This window comes from Pan paniscus, chromosome 3 (assembly GCF_029289425.2).
Source record: "Pan paniscus chromosome 3, NHGRI_mPanPan1-v2.0_pri, whole genome shotgun sequence".
In the NCBI taxonomy this organism is placed as follows: Eukaryota; Metazoa; Chordata; class Mammalia; order Primates; family Hominidae; genus Pan; species Pan paniscus.
In genome coordinates, this window is record NC_073252.2 from 152483117 (window position 1) to 152505100 (window position 21984).

The 21984-nt window shown below is 37.9% G+C and overlaps 1 protein-coding gene across 1 annotated transcript; it reads right to left on the bottom strand.

The window, feature by feature from the left end:
• Positions 1-12462: 12462 nt before the first annotated feature.
• On the bottom strand, positions 12463-20076 carry FGA (fibrinogen alpha chain). Its single transcript, XM_003822579.6, has 6 exons — positions 19968-20076; positions 18772-18897; positions 18128-18311; positions 16850-16995; positions 14876-16256; positions 12463-14171 (listed from the first exon to the last, which is right to left on the bottom strand). The coding sequence occupies exons 1-6, from the start codon at positions 20019-20021 to the stop codon at positions 13462-13464; spliced, it is 2601 nt and encodes an 866-aa protein (XP_003822627.4). The 5' UTR covers positions 20022-20076; the 3' UTR covers positions 12463-13461.
• Positions 20077-21984: the final 1908 nt, after the last annotated feature.

Genomic DNA, 21984 nt, shown 5'->3' on the forward strand with positions numbered 1-21984 from the left:
TCCCCAATAAGTAGATTTTTGCTCTTCTGTATGTGACAACATTTTTGTACATTATGTTATTGGAATTTTCTTTCATACATTATATTCCTCTAAAACTCTCAAGCAGACGTGAGTGTGACTTTTTGAAAAAAGTATAGGATAAATTACATTAAAATAGTACATGATTTTCTTTTGTTTTCTTCATTTCTCTTGCTCACCAAGAAGTAACAAAAGTATAGTTTTGACAGAGTAGGTGTTCATAATTTCAGTTCTAGTTGATTGCGAGAAGTTTCAAATAAGGAAGAGGGGTCTTTTATCCTTGTCGTAGGAAAACCATGATGGAAAGGAAAAACTGATGTTTAAAAGTCCACTTTTAAAACTATATTTATTTATGTAGGATCTGTCAAAGAAAACTTCCAAAAAGATTTATTAATTAAACCAGACTCTGTGGCAATAAGTTAATGTTTCCTTGTTTTGTAATCCACACATTCAATGAGTTAGGCTTTGAACTCGTAAGGAGGGAGAAGCATTCACAACCTCAAATAGCTAATAACCGGTCTTGAATATTTGAAGATTTAAAATCTGACTCTAGGCCAGGCACGGTGGCTCACGACTATAATCCCAACACTTTGGGAGGCCGAGACGGGCGGTCACAAGGTCAGGAGTTCAAGACCAGCCTGACCAATATGGTGAAACCCCGTCTCTCCTAAAAATACAAAAATTAGCCAGGCATGGTGGCAGGTGCCTGTAGTCCCAGCTACTTGGGAGGCTGAGGCAGGAGAATCGCTTGAACCTGTGAGGTGGAGATTGCACTGAGCCAAGATCTCAACACTGTACTCCAGCCTGGGCAACAGTGTGAGACTCCATCTCAAAAAAAAAAAAAAAAAAAATCTGACTCTATACCATGGAAAAGCCACCACTCTGCCACTTAAATAAACATCAAGATCAGAGATTCCAAGAGGACAATCTGGATCAAGTCTTCACCAAGTGTTTTTTAAGGGAAATAATGAAATAGGGAGCAGAATATGCCTGTTGCCCATAGAAACGAGGTCTATTCTTGTCCTCAATTAGGCATTTTTTTTTTCATAGTTACACCAGAACTAAAGTAAAAGTGGTTTTTCTGTTCTTTCTACTTCTCCCCATGAAATGGGCATATCATCTCAACACTTCACTCCAAGTCGCCACGGGCAACCTTACGACCCTAGGTCCTCCACCCCTAATGTATCGTCATTGCCACCCATTTTTATGGTACTTATTGTTCTTAAGCTTATCCTCTTAATCTTTGCATGTAAGCAAAGCTCATTAATTTCTATCTTGGAAATGCTACTACTCTCTTTAATTACTCATCAAATCCAACTTTAACTTTTGACCTGGTTTCTCTGCCATGAGTTCTGTCCCACTGGAGCCCATACTCACCTACCGCTTTGCCATCACATTTAACAGAAAACTCTCATCAAGTTACTTCCTGCTTAACATTAGCTCCTTCCTATCTATATCCAAATTTCTTAAATTCAAATTTTTTAGCTGGAGTAAAAATGGTCCCAGTACCATTTCCTGTTCCCTTCACTATAACCTACATTTTTGTCACATTAAGTTTTTCACCATTCCAGGACAGGTCAGGCCCTTTAAAAATTTCAACAGCTTTATTGAGATATAATTGATATAATAAAAAAAATCCTGCACATGTGTCATGCTGGAGCCCTATTGATTCCAACAGGGATGGCACCGTGTCCAAGAAGAGACCCAGAGCCAGTGAATGGGACATAGGGTTTATTTAGGACTTAAATACAGATGTGGTCCAGTGGCAGTGGGCTGGACAGGACCGCTACTATTCGTAAAGAGTATGCAGTTTATATAACATTTCTACTTAGCACTCTCCACTTAGCAACCTCCATTTAACCCAAAATAAAAGGCCTTGGTTCCTTGCACATCCTGAGTTCCAACGGACAGGCAGGGTGTTCAAGTGTCCTTCACAGATAAGAAGTGAATCTCTCTGGGTTGGCCATTCCAGGATTCCTTAGCTTAGGACTCTGAACACATATTCTTCTTAGACCATACAGTCATTCTCAGGGTATGCTTGAGTTAATGCTGTCGGATGCATCTGTCATACAAAGTGTTTAACATATACAATTTCATGATTTTGGAAATATGCATACACCCATGATATCACTGGCACAGTCAAGATATTAAATATATCCATCACCTCCAAAAGTTTCCTTGTGTTCATTTATTTTAGTTTTTCATGGTAAGAACATTTAATATGAAATATTATCAACAAATTTTTAGGTGCACAATACTGTATTATTAATTTTAGGCACTATGTTGTACAGTAGATCTCTAGAACATATTCATCTACTAAAAATGAAATTTTATCTCCATTTCCCCCTACCTCCCATCCCCTGGCAACTACCATTCTATTTCCACTTTGACTGTTTCAGATACCTTATATAAGTGAAATCACACAGTATCCTTTCGCACTGTTGTGGGGATGTAAAACGGTGCAGCTACCGTGGGAAGAAATGTGGAGGCCCCTAAAAAATTTTTTTAAAAATTCTAATTATCATATGATCCAGCAATCTCACTTCTAGGTATATATCCAAAAGAACTGATATCAGGATCTGGAAGCGATATTTGTGCATCTGTGATCATTGCAACATTATTCACAATGTTCAGGTCCTTTTATATGATGCCCTCATTGCAGCAATGTCTTCCTCCCAACACCATCTGACAAACTGCTATTTGTTTTTAAACCTCACTTTAACTGTCACCGCCCAGAGAAGACTTTCTAAAACCTTTGGGCAAATTTTATTACTTTTTGACAATGAATGCCTGAGGCTTATCCAGCTTTGATTCCAGAAACATCAGCCTGTCAGAATGGCTAATTTTCATGCATTTGTGAATGCTGGATGGCTAAATCCAGTGATTTTCAAAGTCTCGAACATCCTCCTTTTTAAATGTAGAACCCATTTTCCAATAAAGCCACAAACAGAAACTCAACATGCAAAGTTCTTGAATATGAAACTTTTGGGGCAATACTGAGAGTCGCAAAAGTTCACTGAATGAAAAATGCGGGTTGGGAAGACTGCAGTCATCAGACCTTTGCTCACTCCTTACGTGTTCACAGAGGATCAAATCAATCCCTAGAGCCTGAAGTAATGCCATAGAAGAAAAACCACTAAAGTAGATAATCTGATGGTCAATTCTTGGTTAATGTACAAATAGAAAAAACACAGAGACCACTCCCAGGTAATATGTAAGTCTATCTAGAAAGAAATGGACTTTCTTGGCTGGGCACGGTGGCTCCCATCTGCAAACCCAGCACTTTGCTGGGATGAGGTGGGAAGATTGCTTCAGACCAGGAGTTAGAGGCCAGCTTGGCAACATAGTGAGACCCTGTCTCTACTATAAAACTTGTAAAAACAAACGAAAATACAGTAACGAAAAAAGAAATGCACTTTCTTAAGGTGTCATTTGGTAAGAAATGTTATGCGTCTGATTTTGCCCATGCACAATTTTGAATATAATAAAAAAGGTAGCTTCCCCTATTTAGAATATATAAAACAGTAACAACAAGATTGTATAACTCATGATTTTAAGATGGTGATAGAAAGATTAGTTGGAAGTTTTTAATCCCACACTCTGGTATGAGAACTATTATATATATATATGTACACATATATAATTATATATATGTGTATATATAATTATACAATTAGGACTGAAAGTCTGCAACAAACTATAATGGATGTATGCACTTGGGACATAAGCCTCTAGTTCCTCTTTATTTATGAACCAAGAGAAACAGCTAACTCAGGGATTGTTTTTAAATTGACTACAGATTCCCACCATGGGGCAAAAATATGGGTGACATGACACATCACCAGCTGCAGTAGCTCAGCTCACATTTCTGTTTAAGCATTACACACATAATATCCTGTATGCTGATCATTTAAATTTACTGACGCTTATAATCCCAACACTTTGGGAGGCCGAGGCGGGCGAATCATGAGGTCAGGAAATTGAGACCATCCTGGACAACATGGTGAAACCGAAACAGTGTCTTTACTAAAAATACAAAAATTAGCTGGGTGTGGTGGTGTGCACCTGTAATCCCAACTACTCGGGAGGCTGAGGCAGGAGAATCACTTGAACCCGGGAGGCGGAGGTTACAGTGAGCTGAGATCACGCCACTGCACTCCAGCCTGGGCATAAGACTGAGACTCCAAGTCAAAAAAAAAAATGCAGATGTCTTGGTACTAACCTAGGTTTATTACATCAGAGACTCTAAGGGCAAAGAGCCTGAGTCTCCATTTTAAAATAAATGTCCCTGAGAGTTACTGATCACTGGTTGGATTTCAGAGTTACTGATAGAGGCTACGTTTGCATTTACCTGAGACTCCCTTGATATTTCTTACCTACTATCCTTTTCACTCAAATGGTGACCATGAGGCAATATTTTGAGCAAATAGTCATCCTTAAAGTTACCTTGAATAACTTCATGGTGACCACTGCCTATGTTTAAGACTAGACTTGGGTTTAACATCTCTCCAAATGCTAGAATCACTATTTCCACTATACTTCCGCTAGTCTCTGGTGATTCTTTGGATTGGACTTCAAATTCTCTTGCAGTGTAGAAAAGAATTACAGATGCTACCTCTCATGTGTACATAGAGCTGACACTTCAGTTTTTGAATTCCATCCTCCCCCCTCACTATTGCATGTGATCTGATGCTCTTGCTTGAACTTCTTGTGGTGTGCAGCTCTGCACCAAATAGCAATGAATTGGTACATAGTAATGCAGACACATGGAAAGTGGAATCACTGATTTTTTTTTTTTTTAAGACTGAGTTTTGCTCTTGTTGCCCAGGCTGGAGTACAATGGCATTTGCAATCATGGCTCACAGCAACCTCCGTCTCCTGGGCTCAAGCAATTTTCCTGCCTCAGCCTCCCGAGTAGCTGGGATTACAGGCATGCACCACCATGCCTGGATAATTTCACATTTTTAGTAGAGACGGGGTTTCTCCATGTTGGTCAGGCTGGTCCCAAACTCCCAACCCCAGGTGATCCACCTGCCTAGGCCTCCCAAAGTGCTGGGATTACAGGCGTGAGCCACCATGCTTGGCCAACTGACATTTATTTTAACAACATTAGTTGTGGTATTAAATAATGAAAGTAGCCCGTATTCTTTGTAGACATTTTGGGAAATATAGAAATGATTAGACCCATTTATAATTTCAACACAAGCAGTGGAATAGCTAATACCTTCATTTATGTTTTTTGTCTTACCCTGTACATGTTTTAGTACCTGAATTTTTCACACTGAGTCACAAAAAGTTTTCAACATTATTTAACATTCTTCTATAGTATCATTTTCTGTAATTTGCTTTTTAATGGCCATATGATATTCCATTATGGGAATTTATTTAAACAGTCTCCTCTCATTTCACATTTAGGTTTTTTCCAACCTTTTTCTATTAAAGAGAGTACTGACATTAACATCCTTCTCCATAAACCTTTTGTGCATATATATTATATAATACATTGTATACATTATTTATAATATAAATTTATTTTATATTTTAAAATATTTATTTTATAACATTGTTTACACATTATAAATGTATATTTATAATATTTATTTATTTATTTCTAGGATAAATTACTTGAAGCAGAATATCTGGAGGAAATAAAAGGTTTTGGGCTCAGCGCAGTACCTCATGCCTGTAATCCTAGCACTTTGGAAGGCTGAGGTGGGAGGATTGCTTGGCCCAGGCTGCAGTGAGCCCTGACTGTGCTACTGCTACTGCACTACAGCCTAGATGACAGAGTGAGAACCTGCCTCAAAAAAAAATGTTTTTGGCATTTTAAACTTAAAAAAAAATATATATATATATATATATATATATAGCCAAGTAACTCTCCAGAAAGATTGTACCAATTTACCTTTGATGCACAGAATAACATATTTAATTTTTATTTTGCTTCTCCATCACTAATATTATGATTAAAATATTAGTAATTACTTTAATTTTAAAATCTTGAATTAGTAGTACAAGTAAGAGATTTAAAAATGTTTAATGACTATTTTACTATCTTCTGTGAATTGCCTATCCACGTCCTTTGCTCAATTTTCTTTTTTTTTCTTTTTTGTTTTTTGTCTCGCTCTGTTCCCCAGGCTGGAGTACAGTGGCGTGATCTTGGTTCACTGCAACTTCTGCTTCCTGGGCTCAGGTGATTCTCCCACCTCAGCCTCCCAAATAGCTGGGACCACAGGCATGCACCACCATACCTAATTAATTTTTTTGTATTTTTTGTAGAGACTGGGTTTCGCCATGTTGCCCAAGCTGGTCTCGGACTCCTGGACTAAAGCGATCTGCCCTCCCTGACCTCCGAAAGTGCTGGGATTGTAAGCATGAGCCACCGCGCCTGGCCCTTTCCTCAATTTTCCATTAGCAAAGTCATCTTTTATATGAATTACTCATTTCATAATATGTAGGATAGCAATCAGAAACATGGTATTTTCCTCTATACAAATATTTTAATTTGTAAGTAATTACACTGGGAGTCATATACTTATGCAAATAATCTTAACTGGTACCGATATTCACCATCAGATACTTTCTTTTCTTCTCCCAGTCAAGATGTGATGAACAGGCAATACATCTTTTTGTTTGTTTTTTGATTCAATTATATTTATTTCTGCCCCAAACTTTTTATTTTGAACAGTTTATACTCTACACAGAAATTGCAAGAATTTTAATAAATACCTCTCTGTCCTTCTCCTAGCTTCACCCTTTGTTTGTCAAAAGGAGATACTTTAGTGCAGTATTGCAACAGCTTATGTAGACATGCAACCTTGAGGTCATAGACCTATGAGGGATTGAGACAAAGGCAAATTTAGCAAATATTTTCCAGAGTACTCTGCTGCAATAACCACGTACCCACCTTCAACAACGACCTGGTGAACAGGGAGACTACTGCTTAGTAATGGAGCAACTCTCAGCTCAAATCTGGCAGGTTCTAAGTTTTCTTGCCTCTGTGGTTTTGAATGGTTGCTCTTACTATGTGAAAATGGAAGACATCATGTCCTGTTCTTGTTTAAGAATTAATTGAGATTTCCCCAGGGGCAAATTCTTCACGATACTGCTTTCCTCAGTGATGTTTAATGCACTTCCAGCCCTCATCCCCAATTAATTAAGCATTTTCCTCTATACAGGAGATTTATGAAGTACTTGGAATTCCATTAAAAAGAGGTAATATGTGACTTAAATGAATGCATAAATACATCAAATATAAGATATCTCAGAAATGGTTTCTGTGTGAATTTTGTTATCCACAAGCAACTTGTATTATTTTCATGGCTACAAGAAATTTCAATGTGGCTGCTTCCCAAGCTGTTTCCCAAGCAAGTAATAAATGTTGTATTACTTTATTTGAATATAACAAAGCTTTAATTTATGATTGCATGTGCTTACGTTGACACCTTGGCATTTCCCTTCAGGCTTTTCTGGACATGAAAAAGATGAATGAACTTGGCTGGATGGGTCTTTCTGTTCTGATTCACCAGCTGCACCCCAAGCGTCAGCTAACTAACTTGGAAATATATTTTGTTTTGGTGGGGAACCTATGACAAAATATAATTAGATCAGTGATACCACTGGGCCAATAATGAAAAGCAAATGCTATATACAATAGTGTCATGTTTATTTATGAAGTGTAGTATCATTATCCCAGAATGAATAATGAATGAGGCATGGAACTTAGGTGGTTAGAACCTGTAAGAACAATACTGTGGGCTTCATCCCCAGGTGTCCTCCTTATCATCACATTATTTCACCTCCTTAAACTACTATTTACTCACCTGAAAAATCAGTTCATAAAATGTTCTCACCTTCATTAAAAGAACACTAGTAATAATTGATTTCCATTAAAAGTATCCACATATTTGGGGGGAAACTTGTAATTCTTTATTCTAAAGAGTTTCCAGGAACTGAAAGTAAATACATAAACACAAGACTTGGATTAAAATGTAAATAATATCTTTTAATAAGAACCCAACAAGGCATCTTAACTTCATTATATTATGCATTCTGTAGAAAGTTCAAAAAAGATGATAAGTTCCTTGTTTTGTTTTGTTTGAGATGGAGTTTCACGCTGTTGCCCAGGCTTGAGGGCAGTGGCACAATCACGGCTCACTGCAACCTCAAACGTGATCTCCTGGTCTCAAGTGATCCTCCCACCTCAGCTTCCCAAGTAGCTGGGATCATAAGTATGCAACACCACATGCAGCCTATTTATTTATTTATTTATTTATTTATTTATTTATTTATTTAGTAGAGACAGCATCTCACTATGTTGCCCAGGCTGGTCTTGCACTCCTGGTCTCAAGCTATCCTTCTTCCATAGCCTCCCAAACTGCTGGGATTACAGGCATGAGCCACCGTGCCTGGTCCCAAAAGTTCCTTTTTAACTGTTAGATTCCTTAGCTCACAAAAATTTGTTGAGTCATTATTATGTGTCAGACCTTGTGTTAAGTACTAGATATCAAATACAGTTCCTACACCTAAGAAAAGAATAACATATACTATGGTATACCAAAGGAGAACATCAAAGACAGCTTCAGGCTAAAGGATGGAGATAGATATACCTGGAAGTAAAATTAAAATCTAGCCAGATGTTTTTTCTATTCCTGACTCAGGATTAAAAACTCCAATTCAACACTTTTCTCTCTAGCAGAAATATTTAAAACCATGTCTTTTCCCAGCAAAATTTTCACATTCATATCTGTTTTGTTCATTAATCCATTCATTCAACTAAGGACTAATTTGAAATGGATAGCCTGAATAGAACTTGCATGTTAATGGAGGGAGACCATCTTATATAAGTAAGGGAGCAAAAGTTAAGGAAAGAGGAAACAATAATATTTTAATGTAAATGTAAAATAATTAAGTTTTAAAATTTATTATTTATAAGAAAGTATTCTAAATAAGACGAAAAATAAATCTTGAAAATAAAGGGATATATAAAACTTAAGAAAAGGGAAAACAATGGTAAAATAAAATCATGTTTAAAAATTCATCTGTTATTTTGGGAAAGTCTTCTAAACAAAGTGACAAAAAGTATGTTGAAAATGAGATGACATGTCAAGATATGTAGGCAAATTCAAAGAAAAGAAAATCAAAAGTGATGACAATGTTGCTATTTCACCAGAAGGAATTTAATTCCAAAAGGAGAAATGGAAAAAAAAAGAGAAACATTATGTAATGATAGAAAGTACAATTTGTGAGGAAGATATAACAGTCATAAACTTTCATGCACCGTATAAGGAAGGAGCCAACCTTATGAAACAGAATTCCTAAAATGCAGAGACCACACACATGCACAGAACCACAGAGTGAGGTCTTTTTATACATGCACACACAAAAACATGATGAAAATCTCGTAACTATAATCCCAGTGCTTTGGGAGGCCAAGGCAAGAGGCCAGGAGTTTGAGCCTCCAGTGAGCTACGATTGCACCATTGCACTCTTCCACCCTAGGTAACAGAGTGAGACTCTGTCTCTTACAAAAAGATACATAAAAAGGAAAAGATATAGGATATTTAAATAACACCATCCACAGGCTTGGTAATATGGAATATTATAACATATGGGTGTGATAGTATACATTCTTTTCACCTATGAAACATTTGCAAAAGTTAACGCAACTTGTTCACAAAGAAAACCTTAAAAATTCTATACTTTGGGAGACCGAGACAGGAGGATTGCTTGAGGCCAGGAGTTCAAGATCAGCCTGGGCAACATAGCAAGACTCTGTCTCTACAAAAAATGAAAAAATTAGCTGGACGAGGTGGTGTGTGACTGTAGTCCCAGCTCCTCAGGAGGCTGAGATGGGAGAATTGCTTGAGCCCAGGAGGTAGAGGCTGTAATGAGCCATGATTGTACCACTGCAATAAAATTAATTAATCAATTAATTAAGAAAATCTAAAATGCTTAGAATGAAACAGTTGGTTAAATTAACAAAATTTATAAAATACTTGAAAACTAATGATTGAAAGATGACTCACTCTAACCCCCTGAAAAAATAACAAATTGGGTTTTAAGATGAGAAAACTGGAAATTAAGAAAAACTTCTCTAAGTAGTCCCAGAACAACAAAATAAATAAAAATTAAAAGTACAATTTTACAGACTAAAAAAAAAAGGAAAAAAAATGGGGAATAGGATGGAGACTACTTCATCCAAACTCTGTACTTGAAATGTGAGCAAGGAGGTATAAGCACGGGAGAGAGTTTACATATAGATCCCAAGAAAATCTTATAGAAAAAAGTTGACATTTTAATTCTATGGACAACGAATGCTTTCTTTATTAAAGGATCCCAGTATAACTGGCTACCCATCCACAAGAAGATAAAAGTAGATTTTCTTCATGACATATTAAAATAAATTCTAGGTTAAATATATACATGCAAAAGAAAAAACAGGAAAAATAAAAAACATTTAAAAATTTAAGGAAGTATTTGAAATACTGTATAATCTTAGAATGGGGAAACATTTTGTGTAGGACAGGATGCACCATATAAATGAGCTCTGTCCCAAAGGAGTTCATAACCTAGTGCCACAAATAATATAAATATGTTAGAGGTAGGGATAGAATATGCTATTTTTGAGATAAGAACAAAAACAGTGAGGACCTAGAGGACAATTCAATTCATTCTATGATGGGCACTGGGGAAGGGTTCACAGAAGCAGCATTGAGCTGTTTTTAAAGGAGTGAATGGGTGTCTTCTAGGTAGTTTGTGAAAAGGCCCCAAATCATTAAAGGACCTGGTATTTCAGTGCCAGTGAGAAATTCAGTGTAACTAATGTGTAGAATGAATGACTGCAGAGGTTGAAAATGGACCAATTGTTGAAAGAGTTTATATTCCAAGCTAAGAAGTTTTAACTTAATCTTAATGTCTGCCTCCTGCTTAAGGCCACTGATTGTAGTTGAAGCTATGGTGATTGTCAGATCAATCAAGGAGAAAGAGAAGAGCGAGAAAATGTTTGGCCAAGACTGGTAATTGCAGACTTCCTTATCTATTCTCCCTCTTTTCCTTATTAGCAGAATCCTGATTTTAGTTAGGATAGTCTTGTACCCAAGCTAATAGTCAACTTGACTCAGCTTCTCCTGCAACTGAGCTTATCTATGTGACTAAGTTGTGGCTAATATAAGCAGAAGTGCTGTTTAGAACACTCAAGAAAGTTCCTTAAAAGGAGAAGGTACTCCTTTGCCCTTCTTTCTTTTCTCCTTCTTCCAGATTGCCAGAGGACATGATATTTGGATTACAAGTTGAACCAAGGGATAGAAGTCTTTTATTAAAATGACGGCTTTCTGAAGACTATGTGGACATACTCCTACATAGGCTTTTTTGTGAGCAGGAAATGAATTTCTGCCTTGTTGAAGTCAGATGTACCAAATCTAATCCCAAATGATAAAGATGAGTACCAATGTAAATGCAATGAGAAACCCCTACATTTAAGAAGTGGTCAGAGAAGAAATTACCAGTTAAAAACACTGAAAAGAGTAAGATGGGAAGAAATGGTATAGAAACCAAGACAAAAGGACAGGCCCAAGAGGCAGGATAAGGGCAAAATAAGTAGCAGATGTTTAAAAGAGAGAAGTAGAAAGAGGCTTGAATGCAGCACATTTAATTTAGAATTGCAAAGTTGTGTTGATTTGAGATCAATTTCAAGAGTGTGGTAATTGCATGAAAACCAAGTTGAAATGGGCTTCTGAGTGAATAAGAGTCAGGGAGCTAAATTAATATTTAATTTCAGAAAAAATGAAATAGAAGGCTAAAGATAAGGTGAAATGGAAAATAGATGTTTCATGTCTTTTCTGACAACCAAATTGTATCTCCAATTCTCATGATCCTGCTAATATTGGCTACCATTTATTAAATTAAAAGAGGTTTATCTAATCCTTTGATAAACTCAAAATCTTCTAAATAACTAGAAATGAATGGCCCTTCCCGTTCATGATCACTTTTATTCCAGGAACCATTTATATTCCTACATAGTATGCTATTCTAGAAAACAAAATATTTTCTAGTCTCAACTCAAATTCTGTCAAGGCAATACGTGTGAGTGTAAGTAGAGTGGGGATAGAGATAGCATGAAGTTCTGATGTCTGAAAGAAGTGAAGCTTCATTTGATTCTGAAGAAGTTCTTGTCCAAGTATCCAACCATTTGAAGGTATAGCATTTAGTTTGTATCAGAGATTTACAATTCCCCATAAAGAAATGCAAGAACTCTGGGGTTCATCTGTGATGCATTTGCAAGGTTATTTCCCCTTTGATCCCCAGGCTCTGGCCCCTAGCTGTAGCCTCCTTTTTCCTCCTCCCTCTCTTCTCCTCTCCTTCCCTCCCTCTCTCCTTCCTTCTTTGAGAGATAATGCAGTTATATCAGAATAGAAGCTATGTAAGAAAGGGTGGTATACTGGATTGCTTGGGATATTTTAATACATATTCAAGAGAAAATGGCAAATATATCTTAATAGAAAAGGATACAAATTAAAAATCAGAAGGCAAGACCACCAGGATTAAAGATGCAACTTAGATCAAATATTGACCAAAGTAAATGGGTTGAATTTTGAATATAGCATAGATCATACTTAGTGAGAGGCTTTCGAACTAACGACTTACATTTAATAATAATTAACATGTCACAGAATATAGTTTATGATTATTAGAAAAATGAAGTTAAATCAATACTTGGGAGATTGTTTATTAATGTGTGAATTATGTCTTTTTTTAATATTCATAAATAGTTTTAAAATTTTAAATGCGTTTTAGAAAGAAATTGGTTACTCCTTGGGAAAAAAATAAGTGTGCATTACAATGTTTGGTGGAAGATTTTAAAGGATAGATTTTCATTTATATTTAGGAAAGAATGTTTCTCTTGCCTTCCTGGATTTGCTCCATAGCAAAAGACATAAATACATATTGTAATTATAAATTGTGCATTGTAATTATAAGTTGTAAATTCTACTACAAAGGTCAGCTATGGTTAGATTCAGTGAGTTTTACCTTAAAATATTGGCTTAAAACAATTCAAATCAAATGGATAAAACAACTTTTTTGCTTTCCAATGGCATTATGATTTTGGGTGGTATGGGAAGAGAAGTTCTCAAACCAATACTCTTCAAGGTTGCAGAGAGAAGCTTCTGTCTGCCACTTTCCTGATGTACTGAATGGCCCTTGGTATATCTTTATAAAAATGTTAAAACCCACAGAGCTATTTAAAGATAAAAAAAGCCTTACATAACTTTATTTTTCAAAGACTAATATGTCTCAGGTACATTTAGCTACAGTACAAAGGATAAGAAAATAGCACCTAGGAATTTTTTAGGTTGTAGAGAATCTCAACTGCTTTACCTTTTGTATTTTCTCTCCACTTCTCTAGCAAAGAAGACAGAGTGCTCCCATTCCCACTTCTTCAGCCTATTGGGTCACAAGGGGCCTAATTTTCATGCGAACAGCCCTGAGGGAATAATCTGCCCCTCTAAAGGAAACCCAGACCACTCCATTCTCAATCTCATAAGGACTATTATTCCTTGGGTCATAGGAGCCCCCAGGGTAGTAGATGCCATTGAGATTGGCTGCTTGGCAGTTATTATACCACCAGCCTCCCCCATAGACTTCTGCACAGTTCTCTTCCCACTGGTCTGCATCCCTGTCAAAGGTGCTGAACTGCATGTTGTTGTGAGAGGTGTACTCTGCCCCTTCCTCTACGGAACCCTCAATCAGAGCATCACCCGCAGTGCCTTCATAGGAGGAGACTTGGAGGGCATAGCCTTCAGCCTCAGAGCCTACCCGGAAGTGATATTCTGCATAAGCTTCGTTCCCAGCCCAGTCCTCTAATTCAACCCTAAGAACAGAGCCCCTTTGGGTTAGTAAGTGGAGGTAGTCATTGCCTAGCCAGAATTCTCCTTCCCCCTCGTCATTCAGGCTGCCGAAACCTCTCTTGTAGTCTTGCCAGGTCCGGTTAAAATTCAGTGATCCATCCATTCTTTGCTGGATCAAAAGCCATCCTCCCAAACTGGTCTCTTGATCGCAATAAACAGAAAAAATCTTACTGGATCCCGGTAGCTTGATATTGAAAATGCCACTTTGGGTACCTGAAGGATGTGTTTGGAGGACATCATCACAGTCTAAAAAAAAAATTAAGCTGGTTGGAAGAAGTTATTCTCATTTAACTTTACAAAGATAGGCACGGCTCAGATTAAATAAGGCAAATACTGTTTCTTTCCCTTCCTTTCTTTCTTCCTCCTTTCCTTCCCTCCATAGGGAAAGGATGCACTTACAGTGGGATAGAACTTATGCAAATAAGCGGTTATTTATACCTACAAATTGCAAAGGGGATTTTCCTCAAATGGATTTGGAATTTTACTTGCACAAACTAATAGCAAGTAACCAGTACAGGTAGCTAAGCATCACTTAATACTAACACAACTTGTTTTTAGCCTGACCTAAATGTCAACTGAGACACATACTAAAAATGTGATTAATCAGTTGGGTGACAATTCTAATAGCACACACTTTGAATAGTGAAAGAATTTGACTAAATAAGCTCAAATAGAGTTTCAGAGGAATTCATTCATCCATTTAACATGTATTTATTGAGTCATGGCTCTGTACTGTTAGGCATTTGGGAATACAGAGATGAGACAGACAAAGGCCCTGCCCCCAAGGAACTTACAGTCTAGCACAAAAACAGACCAAAAAAGTGTAGTTTCAATGACGTGTAACAGAAAGTTAAGAAGGAAATGCAAGGGGCCATGGGAACACTGTGCAGAAATATTTAACTTAGTCTAGGGGGACAGGGAAGCCTTCCCCAAAGGAGAAGTGTGGATACCTCTGACAGGGCGAGATTTAGCATGGCCTCTTTTGGTGCTATGTGTTCCTTCATGATCGGCTTCACTTCCGGCCTCATCTGCCATTTTATAGCTCTTGCTTTCAAATGTGGAGCCTCCTCTGCTGTAACTCGTGCCACTAGTAAATTGTTTGCTGTGACTTGAAGTTTTACCACGGGAAGGGAATTCAGCTATCCCAGGGTGATGAGAACTGGATTCCTTTGTATTTGTGAAGATGCCAGATTCTGAGCCCCTAGACTCAGTCTCACTGACAAACTCTCTGAATATCGGTGAGAATAAACCTGAGAATGTTTTTCCAGTTGAGGCAGTGTCGAAGAAGGCAGCTTCATCAGGGTGCCTATGGCGGAACTCATCCAGAGTACCTATGCCAGACAATGTGCCTAAATCTATTGCCTCGGGACAGTCAGAACCATCTTCAGAGGTCACCACTTCTTTGGTAACTTCTTTGTGACCATCATGACCAATAACAGTCTTAGTAACGGTTTTAGAGCATGAACGACGCGTGGTGGTTGTGCTACCAGAGGTGACCTTCTCTTTACCAGTCGTGAGCTCTTTATCTCCTTTAGAAGTGACCAGTTTTTCTGTGTGGTACTCTCTCCTTGTCCCTGGACTTACATTTCCTGACACCTCTTCAAATGTGCCCCAGTCTGGGTTGGTAGGCCTCCCGTTCCCAGAGCCTGAGCTATCTGGCCTAAAACTTCCAGATTCAGAGTGCCATTGTCCAGTACTACCAGATACAGAGCTCTCAGAGGTCCAGTGCCCAGCACTTCCATGTTCAGAGCTGCCAGGATTCCAGGTTCCGGTACTACCAGGTCTAGGGCTCCCAGGGTTTTGGTTTCCAGTACTTCCAGTTCCAGAGCTCCCAGAGTTCCAGCTTCCGGTACTTCCAGGTCCAGAGCTCCCAGGTTTCCAGGTTGCAGTCCCTCCAGTCCCAGAGCTCCCAGGGTTTCGGTTTCCAGAACTTCCAGGTCCAGAGCTCCCAGGGTTCCAGCTTCCAGCACTGCTAGGGTTCCTGGGGCTTTCCGTCTCTGATCCGGTTCCATAAGAGGTGGAGTCTCCTCGAGTAATCTCATTTCTACCAGGTCTCTCTAACTCCATTCTCATCTGCGGCATGTCTGTTAATGCCTTCCACTCTGGGGGTGCCTTCTGAAGCTGGCTCTTAAAATTTCCGGGAACCAAGTCTGGAACTGGTTTCATTTTTATCAGTGGTAAGTGTTGCCTGTCTCTAGAGGGAAGTAAGTCTTTGGCAATGACCTGTTCAAGTTGCTTCTGCTGATCTTCATAGTCCTTCAGATCTACTTCACGAGCTAAAGCCCTACTGCATGACCCTCGACAAGATCGGATCTTAATATCAATGTCCACCTAGAGAGAGGGGAGAAAAATAAAGAGAAAATGTAGATACAAATACATAAACTACGTCTATTGAGTTCCTGGTAGTTAATTTTCCTTCTGGAAACTGGTTTCATTTTTTTTGACTCGGAGACCTACCACTTAATATTCTCTGTTTTCTGCTTATCGAGCACCCTCAGTGGAAGAGATGTTGGGTATTGCAGGGCTAGCCAGGATAAGCAATGGATGCTATTTAATTCATCTTAGCCTCAGAATGGATCAAGAGTAAGGTGCTATTCCCTCTCAAAGGAAACACTAATTCAATGATCCTTGGTGAAACTCAGGCTGAGGGCTCAGAGGCGTGGTGATGTAATGGGCTTTGGAATTAGACAGGGACTGAACATTTGCTTTTGAAATTTACTATCTATGTACCGTTGGAAAATTTACTTAATATCTCTGAATTTTTTTTCTTCAACTGTGGAGTGAGGAAAATAATACCTACTTTTAGGTAGATGATGGACATAACACTTTTCTCTGCATATAGTAGACACTCAGTGCATAACTATCGCCTTCCTTTTCCCTCTACTCAAAAACAAGGACATCTGGGACCACAGCCACATACTTACCTCCAGTCGTTTCATATCAACCAACTGAGCTCTAACATTTTTCTGCAGAAGTTGGATATGCTGTACTTTTTCTATGACTTTGCGCTTCAGGACTTCAATTCTGCTTCTCAGATCTTCTGACACTCGGTTATAGGTATTATCACGGTCTGAAATCGAAAATATGGTTATTGAAGTAGCTGCTGAGTGATTTGTCTGTAATTGCCAGCAAAAAAGAAGGGAAGGAAGGAAGGAAGGAGAAAGAAAGAAAGAAAGAAAGAAAGAAAGAAAGAAAGAAAGAAAGAAAGAAAGAAAGAGAAAGAAAGAAAGAAACTAGCTTGTAAATATGCCTAATTTTATTTTGGTTACAGTTTAATCTGTGAGTTCAAAACCTATGGGGCATTTGACTTTTGGATAATGTTATGCCCTGCAGCCTTCCATGAATGCCAGTTAAGATGTCCTAATAGCAATTAGTAATCCCAAAGAAATATAGAAGAAGAACTTTCTTTGGAATTTTAAAGGTGTAATTTGGAGTTAAAATAGTTGGTTTGATTGCATTCCAATTATTTTATAATATCCTTAATCAAGGGACTTGAACATATTGGATTTTCTTACTGATGAGCTTTTCTTTTTAATCTATAGATTTGAAATGGTTCCTAAGCTGTTTTGGGTCAACAAGATCACTCACTTGCCAGCTAGTGTTGCATCACTGATTTTAAATGTCAAGTGTTTGTGAAGGTGTAAAAAGGCAAAGCAAAACTTGAGAAACTGAGGACTCCTTAGACTCGCTGTCCATGCCCAGAGTGAATGTGATGCTTCCTAACCCTAATGAGTAGACTGTGAGAATGATGTAGCTTGACTCTATATTTTAAATTTAAAAATCTACCTAATCAGCTCAGTGGAGTCTGGGAGTTGAATTCCCAGCTCTGTGTCTTTGAACAAGTTCCTTGACCTCTCAGTTTTCACCTCTACAAAGCAGAAACAAAAATATCAACTCAAAGAGTCTGACCCATCCTACTTTCAGTATATACTGTTGAAAAGAACACATTTAAATTCTTGTTTTTAATCCAAAATTCTGACTTATTTTGTGACCTTAAACAATCTCAGTTAACATCTTTTACTTTGAAAAAATAACAAAAACAAAAGCTCCCCCTTAAAATTTTCAGGGATATTATGAAGGCATGTGTTTCTACACTAAGTACTTTGGGATGAAATTGTCATAGATATAAGCGGATATCATATTTATTTAGGATTTTTGTTGTTTCTGTTATAAAGTCAAAGCAGTAAATATGTAATACTTACTATTGGCTGAGGAAAAATCGCCTCTCAAAATTTCCATTATATTAGTGGTCAACGAATGAGAATCCTTATTGTTCTTCTGATATTCAAATAGTGAATTTTTGAGCTTATTTATTCTGTTTGTAAAATCTTGATTGACTTCATCAATCAACCCTTTCATCCTGCAGCCAGAAGGGCATTTGTAGTTCTGAAAGTGAAGGGAGAAAATTACAGTAAGGATCTATCTCTCAGATTCAGAATAATTTTGCATGTTTCCATGCAGCCCCCATTTCTTCCTACCCTTTCTCTTCCAGATAAGTTGGCTTAAAAGTAGGTAAGAGGACTAGTTAGAGGTCGCAGAGAAACTCTGGAATGAGGGTCCACTTAGCCATAAATTAGGTGCCAGGAAATTGAGGCCACAATACTCAGGAGCCTGGTTTTGCCTGAGCATGCAATTGAAATCCTGTCTGTTCACCCACTAATGATCCAGAGTTGGGGAGGTAATTAAACAGTGCTCTTGGGAGTAGGTTCCTTTTCTTTATTTGCTATGTAGGTAACTATTCAATTATTTCCTATTTAAAAAAGTTTCTGGGACCAATCAGGTCAGCCTGTGAGCCCCTCTAGCATCAGAGGGAAGGAATCTCCTGCTTCCCCCGCTGACTGCTTACCCAGTCTTCATCAGAGCAGAAGGGCCAGTCTGAATCTTTGCAGGCAGATTGATGTCTTTCCACAACCCTTGGGCCACGCACGCCTCCTCCTTCAGCTAGAAAGTCACCTTCACCACTATCTGCAGTCTTTAAAGATTCATTCACATACACAAAAGAGAGCAACAGCAATGTTAGCCAGAAGAGGAGACAGTGGCATGCCTACAAGTCCCCAGGAAGAGATGGCACTCTTACAGAGATTAAGGACAGCAGACACAGGGCTTCGGCAAGCTTCAGGTTTCTTATCTTCAAATGGAAATCCTAGGACCCATTTTATGGAGTTGTTATGAGAAGTAAAGGAGACAAGGTGTACAAATTTCTTAACTGTGTATGACACTAAATAAGCATTTGATAAATATTAGGAGTTTTAAAGAATCCATCCTAAAAGGAAAATTATTTGAATCTATAAAATCAGTTAAATTTTACCTTTTCATTTTTACTAATGACTGCAGACAGAAAGTTGAAAACTACTGTAGAGCTCTTTCTCCTGTAATTGCTGCTTCAGTAGAAAAACCTACACTATCTTGACTGAATGTTCCTCTCTCCTTCAAGTTTCTATGTAACCTTTAGAGATGGATTCATAATTTAAAAGAATACCATTACTGCGGAAAAGCGTATTGCCTTACTAACTAATCTCTTCTGATACTGCAAAGATATTTCCAAAGATAATTCATTTGCTTTTTCTTCTGTCTTGACAAACACAACAATAACCTTTCAGCAAAACTGTACTAACACTAAAAGTTCTGCTTATTATGGACAAGTAGCAAGAAATTAATAACTAAAGAAAACAAATCTTACCATAAAATGTTTTATTCCATTAACTAGCATTATAATGCACCAAGGCTTTATAGGTACAAGGATGGCAAAGAATTCTTGCCCTTTTTAAAACAAAACAAAACAAAATGTGGTAAGACTGAATGACAGATGCTAAAGTTTCCCTTGTGAGTTTGTACACTCTCATCCATCTAAGATCTTCCTCTTGGTGTCATATTACCCTGTATTCTTGAGGTGTCAAGCCCACCCAGGAAATTTCCTCCCAGGCCTGGGGTCATAAAGCTAAGAGTGTGTCAGGACATAGAGCAGGTAGACTCTGACCTCCAGGCTCTTTGTGGAATAAACACCAGAGAGAAAGCACGAAGAGAAAATGAAAAGGGCCATACCCATGCTGTGCCCACCACACTTAGGACCAGGCAGACGATCCTCATGGAAAACATCTTTTCTAAGGGTGGGGCTGGCTCCTGAGGAGCACTCCAGCTGAAAGAAAGGATTGCCGCCACTCTTAGTTCCCATCCTATTTAAATCTGCAGGAGGTTTGGTTAATCATTGGCTTTGTCCTGTGTAGACAGTCAACCCTCCCTCTACGTCCTTTGTTCCTCCTATGCTGTTGGTATCCCAGAAATTCTTGCTCAATTCCCCTCAGCTTGTTTGCTTCCGATAAGCTGTTGCAAAGGCAGCATTTGATTCTCCAGTCAACAATTAGGAGATCTCACATTCCAGGAACAGGGTGGCTTTGAGAATGAAAAGAGGAGCATAGGAGGGTATATCCATATTTCTAAACGTGAAAGAATATAGAAGGTGCTTAGGTAAGCTAGCTGTAGCCCCCAGTATTAGTGATTTAGCAAACAATATTTCACTTTATGCAGAAATTAGGGTTGGGTGATCTGGCTTATAAAAAATAACTTTGGGGATAAGCTGGCCCTGAAGGCTTTCTATAAATTTATTTAGAACATATTACTTTTCTCTATTTAAAATATTAAGATGACAGCAGCCCCAGGAACAAAACATCTTAGGTTCATAATCCAAGCTGCACCACTTCCCTGCTCTATGCTCTTGGACAAGTTACTTTACCTCTTTATACTTCAGTTTCCTCATTTATAAAATAAGGATGCTGATAAGCTACCCCATGCTTTTATGAAGAATAAATGAGTTAATTCTTGTAAATCTCTCAGAACAGTGACTGTCACATAGGAAATATTCAGTGAATTATGGGAGATCATAAAGTGCCATGAAAAATACCATTTATTTCCTGTTTCTGTGCTAGCAATCTCATTTCTGAGTGTATTTCCAAAGGAAATGAAATCAGGATCTTGAAGAGACACCTGCATTCCCATGTTCATTGTAGCTATATTGACAGTAGCCGAGATATGAAAACAAACTAAGTTTCCACTGATGGATGAGTAGATAAAAAAAATGTGTGTATATATATATACACAATGGAGTATTACTCAGCCTTGAAAAACAAGGAAATTCTGTCATTTGCAGTAACATTGATGAACCTAGAGGGCATTATCCTAAGTGAAATGAGCAGATATAGAAAGACAAATACTGCTTAGCCGGTCGTGGTGACAGGCACCTGTAATCCCAGCTACTCAGGAGGCTGAGGCAGGGAGAATCACTTGAACGCGGGAGGCGGAGGAGGTTGCAGTGAGCCGAGATTGCATCATTGCACTCCAGCCTGGGCCACAGAGTGAGACTCCTTCTCAAAAAAAAAAAAAAAAAAAAAAAAAACGGAAAAGAAAGACAAATACTGTATGATCTTTCTTACATGTGAAATCTAAAATAGTCAAACTCACGGAAGAAAAGTGTAGAATGGTGGTGGCCAGGGCCTGAGGCATAGGAGAAATGGGGGAGATGTTGGTTAGAGGGCGCAAAGTTTGAGTTATGCAATATAAATAAGTTCTGGGGTCTAATGTGCAGCATGGTGACTATAGTTGATAATATTATGCTGTATATTTGAAATTTGCTAAAAAGGTAGATCTTAAGTCTTCTCACCACACAAAAAGGTAACTATATGAGGTGTTTTATGTGCTAATTACATTAATTGTGGTAATCATTTCACAATGTTTATGTGTATCAAAACACCAATCAGAGAGAAGTTCCCCTTTAAAGGAAAATAAAAAAACAAACATCCAGCTGTACAACCTAAATTATGCAATTTTTATTTGTCAATTATACTTCAATAAAGGTAAAAAAAATCTTCAGCTTAGATTTACCAGATGTATTAGGTTGGCGGAAATAGCAAATAAAAATAAGGGTGTCCCAGTTAAATTTGAATTTCAGATAAACAACAAATCTATTTGAGTATAAGTATGTCTCATGTGATATTTGAGACACACTTAAAATTTTTTTGTTGTTCATCTGAAATTCAAACTTTACTGGACATCCTGTACTTTATCT